Genomic DNA, 16,101 nt, shown 5'->3' with positions numbered 1-16,101 from the left:
TTTGTTCCAATGACTGTTGCAATTACTAACGCGAAGAAATGTTTTCCTGAAACCACATTGCGGACTGGACGTGTGTATACCATGCGTGCTGGCCAAAGTGGAGAAACTGATATACGAAAATAGTCCTCGTCGTTAGTCATCCTCTTTCCGTTCTTTCCTTTTTCTGCGCTGTCGTGTATGTGTGTGGTATGTAGATATAGCATTATACGCGGCCTCGCGTGACGTGTCGCGCTCTTTTCAGGACAAGCATCGGAAACAGGCAATGGCGGAGTACGCGAACGGGGAGAAGCCACAGAAGGTTTCTTCCGGTACCTCGACCAGCAGTGGCGGTAGCAGCAAGGTCAGGGGGGTTCCACAGAGCTTCGGATACGTCAAGAGGCACAGTGCCGGAACCAGTAACACCAATGGTTCGCAAAACGGAAGCAAGGATCCTACCAGGACGGCGCAGGTCAGCGCTGTTCCTCGTACGAAGGTTGGTATTGGTAACGAAACCTAATCATCTTCTATTTCTCATCCTCCTATATGAGAGTTCAACGTCCGACAAAGAATAAAAAATCTTAAATGAAAACTTTTGAGGCATTGCGGGGCTTGCTGCACCACGAATCGAAAAATCCTCAACATGTCGTAATGAATCGAACTAAGCACATTTCGAGCTTAAGACGGACGTTTGCGATTCCAGAATATATCTTTCCGATCCTCAAGCTGCTACACGGGTTCTTCCAATTCTGTAAATCGATACTGAGTCACTGAAACCATTCGAATGATCGAATAAATTTCATCTAGGTCAAGGTGTCGGGTGGCACGCAGACCTGCACTACCGAGCTTCAGGCGAACTCTGGTCAAAATCAAGGTCAGGGTCAAGGCCAAGGTCATCACTACAAGAGCTACAGCCTTACGGGGGCGAGTGCCAGCCAGTTATCGCAGTCGGTACGGGATCGGCTGATGCTTGGTTCTCAGAGCCTCCCGAAGCCGGGAAGCCCCGAGTTCACTGCCCTCTTTGCCGCGGCGCAGCATCGCGGCGGTGCAACGTCTTCCTTCACTCCGCGGGTTCTCAAGCCCTCCGACGGTAGCCTCAGCGACACCTGCAGCAACTACGCTGCCCCCGATGTCCAGGGATATTACACCGGCAGCAGTCCCTACGCCACCACATCATGGATGCGACATAGCAACACCTACACACCCAGCGGACGCAGCCAAGGTGAGTTATACCCGATCGCACTTGACGGATGTTTCATTTGTCGTGAGGAAATGGGATGGAATTATTTTGTTAGACGAAAACGTGGAATATATACGAGTCACGCTGGATGATAATTGTTGAATCGTTTCGAACATAAACAAATGTTTCAAACACCTGATGAATTTGGGTCCGATAAGTGAATGTTCACGTTTCTAGAATCGGTTTTTGTGGTTCTTGAATCATTGCTTCTTTGGCTTCACTGCAAGGTAGTTTTCTCCAGTTCTCTGATATTTATCGTGCAAGTGTCAATTTTTGTTTCATTCTTCTTATTACCATCCGCCAGGTATGGGCCTGTGTGAAGCGGACAGCGTCGAGTCGCTTGGCTCCCATCGAGCCAGTTTAACCCACGCCCGCCTTCTGATGCACCAGAGGGATTCCACCGGATCACCAGCTCCGCCTCGGCTGAACAGAAGCAACTCGATCAGGTGAGAAGCTCGTTCATCTCCGTTTTATCTATCACAAATTTTATCGTCTGGTCTAAGGCCAAAAGATATGAGCCTCGTATTGATAGGTCGAAAAAAATTTATCGTGAGATTGAACATGGGGTTGATGCCGAATTCAGTGTTTCATTTTTTGCTGTGTGTTCGCATATAATATTGAAGTGTCAGAATTTACGAGTGACGATTATGAAACTAATTCGAATGATAATTTTACACAAATATTAGAAATTGAAATTCGAGGCTTGTATTAAACCCATAGACTAGAATTATTAATCGAATCCTGGTTTTCTTGCACTGTAAAAACATCCATTCAAGCACCTGTGTTTTTTTCTCGTCTACAATCGTTTCGAACAAATAATTTTGTATACAGAACAGTGCGGTGATATATTTTTACAAAATTCTTTTTTCGTCCACACCGCAAAACTACTGTGTAAATGATTATATTCAAAAGAACAATGAATCTCTGAAAAAAATAACAAAGCGATTTGGTACCGTTTTAGCCATCTGCGGGACAGGACCTTCCCAAGGTAGAAAAACTGAAACAAAAAAAAAAAACAAAAAAGAGTTGTACACACACGATATATACGGTATCGATGTACCGCCCGAATCTTTTGATCGCGACCAATTTGAAGTATCTAAAAATTTGCACTCAGCAACTCGAAGCCATAAATTAGGAAAATAGTTATCTGGTACAAAGAAGATGAACCGAAGATTATTGTTACAGAAGACGATAATCTTCGGAATAAAAGGTTGTTTTTGACCAAAAATTTAGCGATTACAAGTTTTAGTATCGTTATGCAAAATTTTGTTGTACTAAAGAAATCGCCTACTGATAAATTCGGTACGTTTTCCACGGCTGCATGCAATTCAGTTTGCTCGAGCCTGTGCGTATGCAACTCAACATACGTTCCGGCGTAGCGTCAAGCGGTCCACGTGGAGATGGCGTTCAATTTGTACTCTGTTAGAACGATGGCCGTTTGGTTCAAAAGATTCCCGGCACATCGACGTATGAGAAAGTTTGACACTGTACTGAGTGGTTCACGTTTGGTAATAATTGGAGTAATTAAAGTAATCGAAGTAATTGGAGCGACGTGGTCGTAACAACGCTCGATTGTGTTCTTGCATCTGACAAGCTTATAAATATGTCTACACCAGTATTTTTCTTTCCTTCGTTTCTTCTTCTTTCTTTTCTTCCTTTTCTTAATTCTTAACTCATTCGTTTCATGTTTTCGGTTACTTTTCTTTGTCCTTAATGTCATTTGTGCGCCTTCGCATGCGTAGCAACCATAAATACACATACCTTGTACCCTATATTCAGTTGCGTTGGTATGTACAGGTTGGCCCCGAAAGACTCTAAGCGAAATGTGAAACGAAGGGAAATCATTTTCTTTTTTTCACGCACAAGACGGTGCTTGATATACATCACGTTAACAAAAAATTTCGCTCTAAAACTTCTCCGGTCCATCCTGTACATTCAGTCACAAAGAGTCTATTCTTTAAATTCTCGAGAAGTGAAATGAGAGCAAAAGAGTTAATGAGAAAAAAGGGAAAGGGCAGAAAACTTTCGAGGCACTAATTGAACGTTTACGGTGAATATATGCACCACTAGTGACTGCAGTTGTTGGCGTAATTTCAAACTCACTTGTTTACGTTGACGTTTTCTTCTCATGTCTTATAATACCCTGCAGCTCTTAGCGAATTAAGGACAAGAGAAAGAAATTGTTGTTAAACCTTAACGAGTGAAATTATCAAGCAATATCACAAATTGAGAATAGGCTCTCTGTTTTGTTACTTCTCGTAACTCTAACTGCTTTCACAGTGCCTGTATAACGATACACTTTATCTTCAAGTATCGTTTATTTGTATATAGACGGGAGTGTCGGCAGATTGCACGGATATACACAGTACTGCGGAAAAGAAAAGAAAACTTAGAGAAGTAAAATAATGGCGACCTTAACGGTAATGGAGAACACGAAGAAATGAGTATCATAATCATTTTTCAAAAGAATCAATAAAATTAGGTTCCGTGATCTTTACGGTCGTCCTACCATAAATCAACCCAAAATCAAGAATCAGTTCCCACAGTGCCATATATCCGTTTTTTGACATTTCCGCGCCTTGCATTAACTATCTCTGCGAAACTTCAATAAAAAAACATCACACGAAGATAAAACAATAATACTTCGCTAATGACTTTCAACGTATTTGGGTTTATCTCTGATCGGTTCAGGTCAACGAAAAGTGAAAAAATGTACCCGTCCATGCTCGCCCGAGGAAGTGGCGCGTCTTCCTCCGTCGGGGAGGAGGTTGGGGTTGGAGTTGGGGTCGGTGTCGGGGTCGAGCCCTACTACAGCGTGCCCGTAGGCTCAGCGGGATGTCCTGGACAACACTGGTCTCAACCAACATCACCGACACCCACGCACGCTCCAAGGCAACACCCGAACCTCTATCAACACGTCCACAAAGATGACGACAGTAAGTTGATGTAACGTACATGCAAAACATCGATTCTTGCTCGACTGTTTGTGGATTAACATATTTGAAAACAAAAAATGCTGACTACACGAAATAACCGGAGTTTTTTTATGCTGTTCGGTGTTTTTTTTTTTTCCGAGTCTTTGGTTTCTTTTTTTTTACGTATTAAGGATAGTCGCGAAATTTTACACGATCGAGAAGTGAAATCTGAGAGTACACAGAGGTGTTTATACAGTCAGTATATGTACATAGTTAGTTGATTAAATCGAGTGTAAAAAATTCTTTACAAATCCTGCTAATATGGTAAATCCCTTAAGCCGTTTTAAGAATTTGAAATGAATTCTGCAGTAAATCAAAACTTTTCGAATATGTTTTACACCTTCAGCTTTATTTTGGACCAGAAAAAATATTGACCATAAAATTGAGAAGAGAGCGTCTGTCAATTCTGCAGTCGAGTAAGAAGTCGGTAAAAAGTTGTTGCGCACTAACGGGGTTTCGAAGTCACTGAGACGAGGCCAAAGCCCGCAGTCACACAAACGCGCCATTAAATTCTAGCAAACTGGTAGAATTTTTAACGACCTGCCGGACGACAAAATTTTTTAGACGGTGTCATACCATTTTTATTCGCTGGTACAACAAGCGTTTGACCTTTTCTTTCACTCGCAGTTCACGGGTCCTCGGTGTCCCTGGTCTCAACTGCCAGCAGCCTCTACAGTTCAGCCGAGGAGAAGCAGGCACACGAATTGCGCAAATTGAGACGCGAGCTTCTTGACGCACAAGAAAAGGTCCATTCCCTCACCAGCCAGCTGTCGACGAATGTGAGTGCTCTTTAAAATTGAATCGAATAATGATCTCGAATATTAGATTGTTCGAGGAAGATTGCTTCAATTTCTGGTCGCGTAATACCCATTGCGGTGCGAATTTTCGTACAGTATATTTGCACGGTCATTGCACAGGTGAGTCGATGGTTTTCCAAACCACTGCATAATTACTTCTGTTCCGGAATATATACCCGTACCGACTTTGCACAGTGCGCATGCAATTCCAACGTTTGCAATTTGCTGAAACGCGCGCGAAGCGATCCAACACCGAGATACCGTTTTCGCTACGGCCGCTAAAAAGTCGAGACTGTGTGATGCTATTTCCGCAAAAGATTTTTAATGCGCTGAAGAAGCAGAAAAAATTTTATTTCAAATTACGTAAACTACGTAGAAATCTTTGTTGAAACGAAATTCTGGTATAATTTACATATATTTATCCGAAAACCGATTCGAATAAGAATATATCAACCGGGATATGGTAATTGCCGCAGCCATTACGGGTGCCGATGGTTGTACATAAGGCATGGTTCTGAGTGAGGCAGCAGCTACTGCGAATTCTTGTACGATTCATCGTGGAAAATCGGGTGAATCCGTAATGCGCATTAGCTTGAATTACTATTAAACGTGACTATAACGTATCCCCATCAAGTAAATTTACCGCATGGCAGGTTTGAAATGTACATAAAATATTTAACGTTAATGATTCGATGCTAATGCTTGGTAAGGAATAGAGATTCAAGATGTTTAACCATTAACAGATTCATGTATAGTTTCTGCACAAGTAACGTAGGTTATCTTTCTTGATAAATGCGAAAAATATTTGTACACGCGTCTCAATCCGAAATTGGACTGCACTCGGATGCGGGCAATTTAATAGCGATAAACTTTTGAATAATCAACTTTAGATGAAGATGTAGCTGTGCTAATAAAGACCACTTATATATGCTATTGAGTGGCAATTTTGCATTTTACCACGATTCTGTCCGTTAGTAATTTGCTTTTGCAGTGACATCACGTTACAGTCAGGTTTTACGAGTTTCCATCACGTCGGTATCCCCCCGGTGTTTCGGTAGCAAACTTAACGATCGGCATTCACTGTGATCAGTGATATGCAGTATAAGTAGAAGTGGAAAAAAATTATCAATGTCCAGTCTATTGGATAAATTCGGGTTTTTAATCGTATAAGAATCTTTTAGAAAATTGTTTGCCTGATCTCTTGACGTGCTTTGGAGAAATTTCAACCTGAATCACAGTCAAGCCGTTGGTCAACGATCATTTCGCTGATTATAAGAACGCGTTCCGTTAAGTTCGGCGTTCTCTGTTATACATATCTATGTGTGCAAATGACCCGCACTTTCCCAAACGTGACTATCGGCACAAATCAATTTTGTCGCCATTCCAATGCCCGTGTTTCGATACCTCAACGAAATATGGATGCGTGGAAATTCAACCATACCTGTCGAAGATGGCTAATATCCATTTATCGTTAGTTGTTCGCGTTGCGGCAACTCGTTTGTGATACGATAGGTATATTTTTGTAGTTACGCGCAGCTTGACGGAATCGATTAAGCCATTTCCATGGGACATTTAGTGAAATTGATGCGCAAGCTGAAGCCGTAAAGCCAAACGACAACCGCTACACCCACGCTTGTGTATTTCAAACCTCTGTGTAATAAATGATATCGGTAGGTACGTGTATGTGTGTGTGTGTGTGTGCACGAGATTTCAAACCCATCCGAAACCAACGAAAGTAAAGCATAAAATATTATCGCCCCGTGCCCGTTCGAGTCAATGGATAACGCTGGCTGCATTTTATCGCTCGCTATTGGTCGCCTGGCAATCTTTATTGGATTTTACGCAACGAGGCTGCTGCATGGGCTTGGGTGCAGCGCCATGTGAGAGACACGTATGAGTGCCGAGTATTTACACATAGGCCACTCACGAATCTCTCCCCGCATACATCAAAACGTTTTTAAATTTGAAAAAAAAAAATGTCTCATCCCATTTCCACGATTTTTTGTCACCGCGATCCTCGCGTTTGTTTGTACTTTTCAAAAATATGTATTTACCTACCCACATATGTGTGATAGTATTTCAACCATACGAGACCGTGATGAATTTCCGCTTGATATATATCTCACAGTACAGTTTCTCCAATATTAGCTTAGGATATCCAGCCGTACGCGTTGCAGCTGAGTAGCGGGGAATAAAAAATGTGATAAAAAAAAAAAATTGTGCATATCAGACAAAGGAGAGATAGGATCCTGCAGCGTGCACTCGACGAATGTCCTGTTGAAGGCGAACCACGCTAACGGTACCAACACACGCACGCGTCTATTAATGTGTAGACTATGTCCGTTTCTTGCCCCGGTCATCGCTGCATCGCCGCTGTGAACGCACCGTCCTAAAGTACAACTTTTTGCCTGGATTTTTTGGGGTATGCGTGCCTTCGTGGCCTCTTTCTTTTACATCTGGCTTAGAAATAAAATTCAACGTGCGTGCGGCCGCCAAGAAGCCGTAATACGGTACCAAGAGCACATACATGTGATAGTCAAAAGTTGAAAGTGGCTCGGATAATACCAGTTACAGTTACCTCGATACATGATTGGAATTTAGTTTCAATTGCTTTGAATATTGCTGGCGTGCCATATCAGTTTATTCTCTCATCATTCAGACCTGTAATTATCTCAATCACGAAACCTGATTAGATTCGAAATTCAAAGTTGTGCGTTTTATTGGGCTTCAAAGAGCAATAAAAGGATTAAACAAAGAATAAAGGTAATTAAAATAATCGCGGAAAATACGACGAAATGTTTTTACTGAACAAACTTCTGGTTTTTCATTGATGTGAAATAAATTTGTTTAACGGATTTCAAATAATATGAATACTGTAAGAAAACGATAGAAAATGTTTTACAATTATTCTTTCAGTTTTCTATTTCGGTATTCTTACACGTATTGCTGTTGTATATTTGGTCATACATAAAAGCCAGAAATGATGGAACTCTCAGAACAGTGAGAAGGTGATTTGAATTAGTTAATCCCCCATTAAGGGCGTAGAGTTGCAATATTTTGGTTTCATACAATTAGATTTTAGTATGAAAAAATTTGACATGCGCATACAGCAGGGAAACCAAAAACAATCAGTTCATGGTTTTTCTTTTCTCGATTAAACAGAATTTGCAATTACGTTCTTGGAAGCAAAAGAAAAAATACCATTTGACTGTTTTTTTTTTTTTATTTTTCTGCTTTATACACATATACTGTTGTTAAAATGCAATGACCCAATTGCATACATTCCATCCAGCGCAGCTGCCTTTTATTGCAGACTTGTTTGAAAAGACGATATAATTTTCATAGAAAGCACGACAATCGTAGAAAGGAAATCACTAAAACTCAAAGAAGGAAACGTTTGTCTCCATCGTATTCCTCCCGCTTCGTCTTGTTTTTTCTTCTTCTTCGCGGACAACAAATTTAGACGTAGGCACTTACTTCAGCGTATGCTATGCAATGCCATGCTTCAGTACAATTTTGGCGCGAAAGTGCAACAATGCGACGACTATTGTTGCACCGCACGGTTCAACAAGTACCCTGCTAAAGGACGCCGAGGAGAGGGAAGGGGGCTTACGACGTCGCAAGGTCATTGTGCCCGGACCAATCAACGTGAGGCGTCGAAGCGTCGCGTCTGAGATGCGGACGGTGGGGGAGGCGAGGCAGTCGGCGTCGAGACGCGGTTGAAGCAACAGTAGTCCGTCCCGGGACAGGTTGCCAGTGAACGCGGGTGGACGTGGATGTGCCGCATTGGAAAAATAAAACTCTGCGGCCATAAAACGATATCGAAGACCGAGCGACAAATTTTACAAGTACCGGAAACAAAAAAAAAAACAAAAAAAAAATCCAGAAAATAAAATAAAAAATGTCGACGTTACGTTGATAGTGTTAAAAATAAAAAGATAAAAAATTGGAAGCAATTGTTTGAGATAGTTTCTTTTGCCACTATTGTAATTGCTTAGTTCAGTCTCGCAGTGATAAGTGAAAACGATCACGTAATTATACAATTTTGTATATAGCTCTCTGTTTGATGGTGACTCACCGGCCTTAATTTCTTTATCTTATCGATATCTATAGGGTATGCTTACATATTGATTTTATTTTGTGAACGAATACCTTTGTCATGACGTGTACCGAGGTTTCTTTAAAAAAATTTTCCCGGGGTTCGACTGTCTCATCACTTATCTTCGACATGTCCAAAAACACAAATCTTCGAACGAACGTGATTCCGAAAAAGAAAAAGATCTTTCTTCATATCTATAGTCGATTGATTCCTTAGTGAATCTCTGGTTCGATGAATCCCTTTAGAAGATGCTATCTAGGCACTCGCACGATCTAAAAGTTGGAATCAAGTACATCGATAGATCTGCGACGTATAAGGCGAATCGTGCAGAGCTCTGCAGAGTGCGTCCGTATTATACCGTTGCCGTTTGCAACTTCCCGCATTGAACATTCCGCGTGCGACCTCCTCTCTTTCCACTTTTCTCTTCTTCTTCTACTTCTCTTCTCGTACGCTCGTATTCCTCGATTTTCTCCCCTTTTCTTTCCCCTGCGTAGAAGCTGCTTCCCCCCCCCCCCCCCCCTCGCCCCCACCTCTCTCTTCCCTCTCTGTAGTCTCGTCACAATTTATTCCTATTCTTTTTAGCTAGACGCGCTCCCCGTGTCCACTCGCTTCCTTATTCCCACCAACGATTCAGACATCGGTGCACCTGCCACGAGTTAAAACATCCCTGCCCACCGACCCCGGTGGTTGAAACGGTCGAAAATTTTCTTTCATCTTCTTTCAATTTCGGTTGTGAGATTAGGAAAAGCTCTACTTTGAGAACCGAAGCGAGGTGGGAGGGTGCGCACAGTTCGCATGCTATTCAAAGTAAAATATCATCCACCTGTCGTGAAAGGCACGTGTAAAGGCGCAAGTTCCGCTGATCCTCACGTGGCTGCCGGAGCCAACTTCTGCACGCGTAATAAATGTGGGTAGACGGGATGACTGCATTCATGCGTAAGCTGCAGAACCATTGCACGTGCATCGGAGAAATGAGGAAGTCGGCCAAGAGCAACGACGACGCGTTTACCACCGATTTTCTTTAATATACCGGTGAAATTTAGCGCTCCGTGACCGTCCCTTGACGAAGGGAGATCAACAAAAGTACCCGTAGGATATTTCTGGGGTCCCTTATTCTCAGTGGGCGAACAACTTTGGGCCAGCCAGCCAGCCAGCCAGCCAGCCTCTTGGGAAAAGTCACATACACACGGAGAGAATGGTTTTGGGGTCTCTGCACTGTGTCAACAGAACAGAAAAGCGAAAAGCCAAAACTGGCCTTACGTGTCGTTGGAGCAGGCAACGGTCGAGTCCAAATCGCGTTGGGCCAAAGAAAAATCCCCCCTTTTTTTCACTTCTACCGGATTCCCGTTTTCTAAAGGATTCGACAATCGACCCCAAAACCTTGTTCCCGGTTTTTCTTCATCTTCTAGCGTCGTAAAACGGCGGTGTCAGGTAGCCGATTTCCCTGCACCGTTCGTCATTTGTGCAATAATAATCCCGAAATCCGAAATTATCCCTACCTTTCACAGAATCCTCTGATCACAGAGACGTAGGTTATGAATTCAAATTTCACCCGAATTCTTCAAGTATGCAAAGATAAGTACGAGGCCCGCATGAATAATGAAAATAGACGTTGCATATTAATACTTCCGGTGTGAGTATGTATAAACTGCAATGAAACTCTGAGAAAAGAAATTAATTGACTCGTCGTTCAGGTTGTTTAGAATTGAGAAACTTTACTACCGCTTGCGCAAACTTTGAGGGTTTTTTTCGAGAATTATCTACTTTACAGGGAAAATTAACAATTGAATTATAAAAGAAGGGAGAAAGGAAATAAAGAGAGGAAAAAAAAAGAAAGCAAGAACCGGCGGGCGTCCGGAAGCAAGAAGAAGGTGCCGGACAATCGTGATTGATTTTCGATTAAACTCATCGCACGTCCCTACCGCACGTGTATCTTACGTATATACAACGCATTGCGTGTCTCTCTGGTGTGGCATGGTTTATAGCGTCCGTGACTTATCGTTTAAGGGAAAATTAGATAACTTTTCGCTTGCGGACATACGATGCTGTTTGGATTGAAAATGGTAGCTGGACGCTTTACAGTTGACCAAGATATACGATTGAAAAAATTGATCAATGATTAATGTCGCGGTTGAAATATCAATTCAGCGAATTAAACGTATCGTTGCGATCGGTATTTTTATTGAAAATTATTACCGATTGTAGAGAGAACGCGGGTCTGTTGAGTGGCCGGTTAATTATTAATATTCCGATGACAATTGAGCGGCGACTCAGACACTTCCATTGGCGCCGACCAGCCATGTCCGACGGATAAAATCCCGGCTGAAATAAATCCGATATCGAGTTACTACTACTCGGTCTACAATTCTCTCTCGAGCGGAGGCAAGAAGGGCCCGGATCCTGTAACTCGCTCCGACGCACACCATGTCCGCCCATCCCTTATACGTGCGAACACCATCGAGGGTTTTTCACGCGCTCTGTTCGTCATTCTCTCTAGTTTAGCTGCTGATCGCAGGATCGCGAGCCTGAAATGAGCTGCGCTTCGCGATGTTTTCTACTTTGATTTTTCACTCGTGTGGTATAATTTTACGCGAACAAAAACTGACGAAGAAATCTTGTATTCTTCTTATACCTAGGTGTATACGCGAAATCTTGACACAATTTTCTTGCACGAATTACCGCGACCGGTATTCTGCGTGGGTATAACCCAGCGCGTACAGTTCTCGAAGTGTCTGCTTCACTTCGAGGCGATTGCACTCGCCTTATAAATTCGACGCGGTTCTTCGCTGGGGCTAAAAGGGGACGACTATACTCAGGCATTGAGTGGCTAGTCCGAGATCTGTCGGGTTAGGCTCGGCTGTGGAGGAGAACAAACCCTTCCGTGTTATCCGCTGCGTTGCGTTGCGCGCTTCGGGTTGGTCTTCACATAGCCATATTTAGCATCAACGTACTCCTGTTCCGGTACGCATCTCAGTCGGGGTGAAACACGGTATCGATCTTACGAATCGAACTCAATGCTGCGATCCTATCGCGAGTACCATTTCAATGCTCAAATTATGCAAAATATCTGCTTGTATAGAGTTAGGTGGAAGATTTCTAAAGTCGGCTGATCGATCGACGATCATCAGGAATTCACGGTCTCAATGTTTCCCTGCTGTAATCGTTGTCCTTTCAAGAATTTTGTTAGTTTCTTAAGATATAAGTACAACCAAATAGACCTCGAGTCGAATGATTTAGAAAACTACTTTCTCCCCCGTGGTAAAATTTTCACTACCACTCACCGATAAAACTGCAGCTAATATAATCAGTAAACTCGAGTTTAGATCATTCGTAGTTACGTCGAGTTCATTTTGATCTACTCTGAAATGGAACCGGAGTCGCTGCCACGCCGATGTGGTGATGGTTTCTTGATAGGCGAGATAGATTGGGTACATTAATCGCGTTGGATAGGTTGATAAAACGAGATTTTATTAGGTCTCATCGCCGAGTCAATGGAACTAAACAAAGAGGGGTTAATCGAATCGAATTTACTCAGCGGAGGAAATAAGCCTTTGTTGGTTGAATACCAAGGATGCACTTACGCTACGCCCGTGTGCACTTGCTGCTTGCACGATGCGCGAGGTCCGAAAGATGACTCGTGGGTAGCGTTCATTAGTAAGCAGTCGCTTTGCTCGCGCTACGAACGTGGCCGACGAATGCGTGGGGGGATGGTGGAGGGGGAGGAACGGGGTGGCGTTAGCCCTTCTCGCGATGCCGAAGACCCCGTCTTTATTGGAGCCAACTGGCCAACCAATCGCCGTTTCTGGATCATTAAAACTGACGTAGTTGTTTTGTCTTTTGTATTCTCTTTAACTCGTTTACCCCAGCGTTACGCTAGCTTCCCGTAGCTAAGCATTACATACTACAAACACGCCATCCGACGACTGATAGGTTAAGCACGTGATCCAGTTGTGGTCGTAATCGGCATCTAAAAACCACGCTAATGAATTGTGATAATTATATACTTATTTTACATAGAATGACGACGAAGCAGAGAGAAAATAAACTTACTTCGCCAGTACCGTGAATACTCGCGGTTCTTATTTTGACACCTCATGTATACGCAATTGGCGCTTTATCACCTCAATGGAATTTACTTAAATACACAATATGTCGTAACAGGTTGTATAAACCGATCAGTTCACGTCGTTCGAAATCGGCGGAAACAATATTATTATACAGGTGTGTAATAATTGGACGTCTATACCGTGTCATATACCGGATTATCTGTATGAAATCGGTTCTCGGTAAAGAGAACGATCCGAGCGTCTCGTTGTCCGGCCATCTTACAGTTCTCTTTCAGCGCTTATTTTCTACTTCTTCTTCTTCTTCTTCTTCTTCTTCTTCTCCTTTTCCCCTTTCCTCTTTCCTGTATTCCATTTTCGTATTTCTTTTTCTTTCCCCGCGCAAAGCGGTCCATTATACCTACAACTCTTTGCGCCAGAGCTTGAAGTATATTTTCTCCTACCTCCGTTTGTTCGCCTCTTTGTAGACTGCGCACAGCTGCCGCCGCTTCGTTTCTGCCCTACGGGCTCTTCGTCTTGCGCCGCGAGACCTCCAGGATTTCTTTGATATATACGAATAAGTAGTCAGTCATACATGTGCCCTTACCGACCGCATTTACTTCCGTGATATTTTTCGTGCGTTGGAAAGGACAAGTCTCACTATACGTATGGTTGGAAGGGATCAGGAAATCGAGTGATAATTAAACTGTTCGTACGTCAAACAACGTGAATAATTGTCATGCCAATTTGTTACACCTGGTTAAAATATGAATCCAATTCCGAACAAAAAAAATTCCTGTTGGAAAAAAAATTTGAGTGATACTGATCTGACACTAAAAATATGACAAATTGCTCAATGCCGAACAGGTGTTGGATGCCATCGGGAGTGGATTTGAGGTCCTGAGTCGCCGGAGGCCGTATGAAATATCTAAAATCATTCGTCATAGACTCAACGGAATGGCAAAAGTACGGAATTTTTTTATCTCTGTAAAAATCTGCCGCCTCTTCAATTGCATTAACGATGGCGAAACTTATGCTCTGTTGAAATGATCGTTTAACGTGTTTCAGAGAATTGACATGAGCAGGAGGTTCAAAATAGAAATTATGAACGTGTTAGTCTCGTATTACAACATTTCAACACTTGTTCAAATTATTTCCAACAACTGTCTACCGGTGCAAAGGGAAATCCTAACCATTTTGATCTTGACTGTACCTACGGAGGGTTTCATATGGACTCTGATTCGGAGATTGGTCAATTTATAATAACGTATTCGTCTGGATTTATAAGGCGCAGAGATGCGTCGCGATCTAGGCAATAGGGTCGAGTTATTATTTTATACCTGGGATCGAGGCCCGCGGCGAAAAGCGTAGGTGCCATCTTTATCTCTGTCCGCGATAAGACTATCTCGAAATCCTATCAGTAAATAAACGACGCCACAAATGGCTGCGACAACAAGGCGTCTCGCTGCTGCAGCAACGCTACCGGTCTCTCAATGCCGATTCCCATACAGATACTATACTATACTTTGTAACACGCGGCAATCATACGTACCTGACATACATAGGCAGTTGACGTAGGTGTGCGGTCATTTCACTGAATTCCCACAGCTTCTAGGCTGTCGTAAGAGACTTTCTTTTGATTTCAAAGACTTAAAATTAATACATTTAGGTACAATAAAAGACAACGTATCGAGAGATTAATTAAATACGCTCCGTTATACCGATGTTCATATTATAGGTACGAGGTATAACAGCTTCATCCACTTTCAATATTATAATATTTATTTACGGACGTTTTCATGCTGCATGCGTACAAAGACATACGCGGCACACATGTATTTTTATTACTATTATTCTTGTTATTATCGAATATCTCTTCAATGCCGTAACTCGTTTTAATGCTTGCGTATTATACATACACACATAATTTCGCGGTCGCCTCTAGTCACGTCACGTCGTTAATTCTGCACACCGAGAGATCGGAAATATCAGCCACGTAATCCTCCACGATCGTTTCGTGAAATCGTTAGAAATCTCTTCCGCAATTTTGCGCGTAACGTATAATTAGAGAAGTGGGGTAAAATTGAAAATAACGAAAAAAATAAATAAAGCAAAAAAATATTGTCAGGGGCGAAGGGGAAAGGAAGAAAAGGAAAACGACGGTGATCCGAAAAACACGTATATGTCGTTCTCCAGGAAGAACACCGCCGCAATGTGCGCCGTATTTATGTTTCTCGGCTTGTCCGACGTGTCTCGTTCGCCATATTTTGCTTGAGGCAGGGTCAAGTGAGCAACTGCAGCACACTTCGAGAGTAGGCATCTTGAAGGAGAAGATTTCCGTCCTCCTTATAAGACGTGGAGAACAGGCATCATCTGTTTCCCATTAACCGCATACCTATTGACGACTAGTCCGCGGAAATTGAAAAGAAAACCACGACAAGAAAAATTCGCAGTCTTGATTAAAACCCGCTGAAGTGTGAATAATTGCGCGTTGTATAAAAATGAAACGAGGAACTGTAGGTCCGAAAAAAAAAAAAATCTAAATCGTGTTCTAAGTAAATAATGGTTCAGTGATTATATTTTACCGTCGTTGCAAAATTTTACTAGCATGAGAGGGTTAACTTCCGGCTGTGGGAAATACTGTAAAAATATTATAGCTTCGAAATGCAATTAGAATCATGCCGCAGAGTATCGGTCGAACTAATGATACCTAGTACGCGACTATTGAACCGAGGGTAACCGATCTCATCGAGGCTCTGACCACTCGTCGGGTTGCTACATTGATATATGCATGTATTCAGGAAATGAACTACTTCATTTCGAGGTTGTGGCTTATTCGCGAGTCGCTTGATACAGGCTTTGGTTTCCATCTGTGTAGCGGGTACCGTATATTTTGTACATTTGCATCGAAGGAATGGTTTATACACATTACACAATACTTACTGTGTATAATATATACACATACATACAT

At 42.5% G+C, this 16,101-nt stretch overlaps 1 protein-coding gene across 4 annotated transcripts in view; it reads left to right on the top strand.

Annotated features, from left to right (window-relative positions):
- LOC107224084 (protein sickie) overlaps nucleotides 1-16,101 on the top strand; it is a 173,230-nt gene that overhangs the window by 136,181 nt on the left and 20,948 nt on the right. For all 4 annotated transcript variants that reach the window (XM_046734013.1, XM_015664009.2, XM_046734015.1 and 1 more), the window contains 5 exons: nucleotides 242-472; nucleotides 784-1,198; nucleotides 1,521-1,662; nucleotides 3,908-4,152; nucleotides 4,819-4,970. In XM_046734013.1, the coding sequence (XP_046589969.1) occupies nucleotides 242-472; nucleotides 784-1,198; nucleotides 1,521-1,662; nucleotides 3,908-4,152; nucleotides 4,819-4,970 (1,185 nt within the window). The remainder of the gene's footprint in view (nucleotides 1-241; nucleotides 473-783; nucleotides 1,199-1,520; nucleotides 1,663-3,907; nucleotides 4,153-4,818; nucleotides 4,971-16,101) is intronic.

The sequence above is a fragment of the Neodiprion lecontei genome, chromosome 3 (genome assembly GCF_021901455.1).
Source record: "Neodiprion lecontei isolate iyNeoLeco1 chromosome 3, iyNeoLeco1.1, whole genome shotgun sequence".
NCBI lineage: Eukaryota > Metazoa > Arthropoda > Insecta > Hymenoptera > Diprionidae > Neodiprion > Neodiprion lecontei.
Note: the sequence above shows the minus strand (reverse complement) of the source record. Positions and strands in the feature narration are given on the sequence as shown.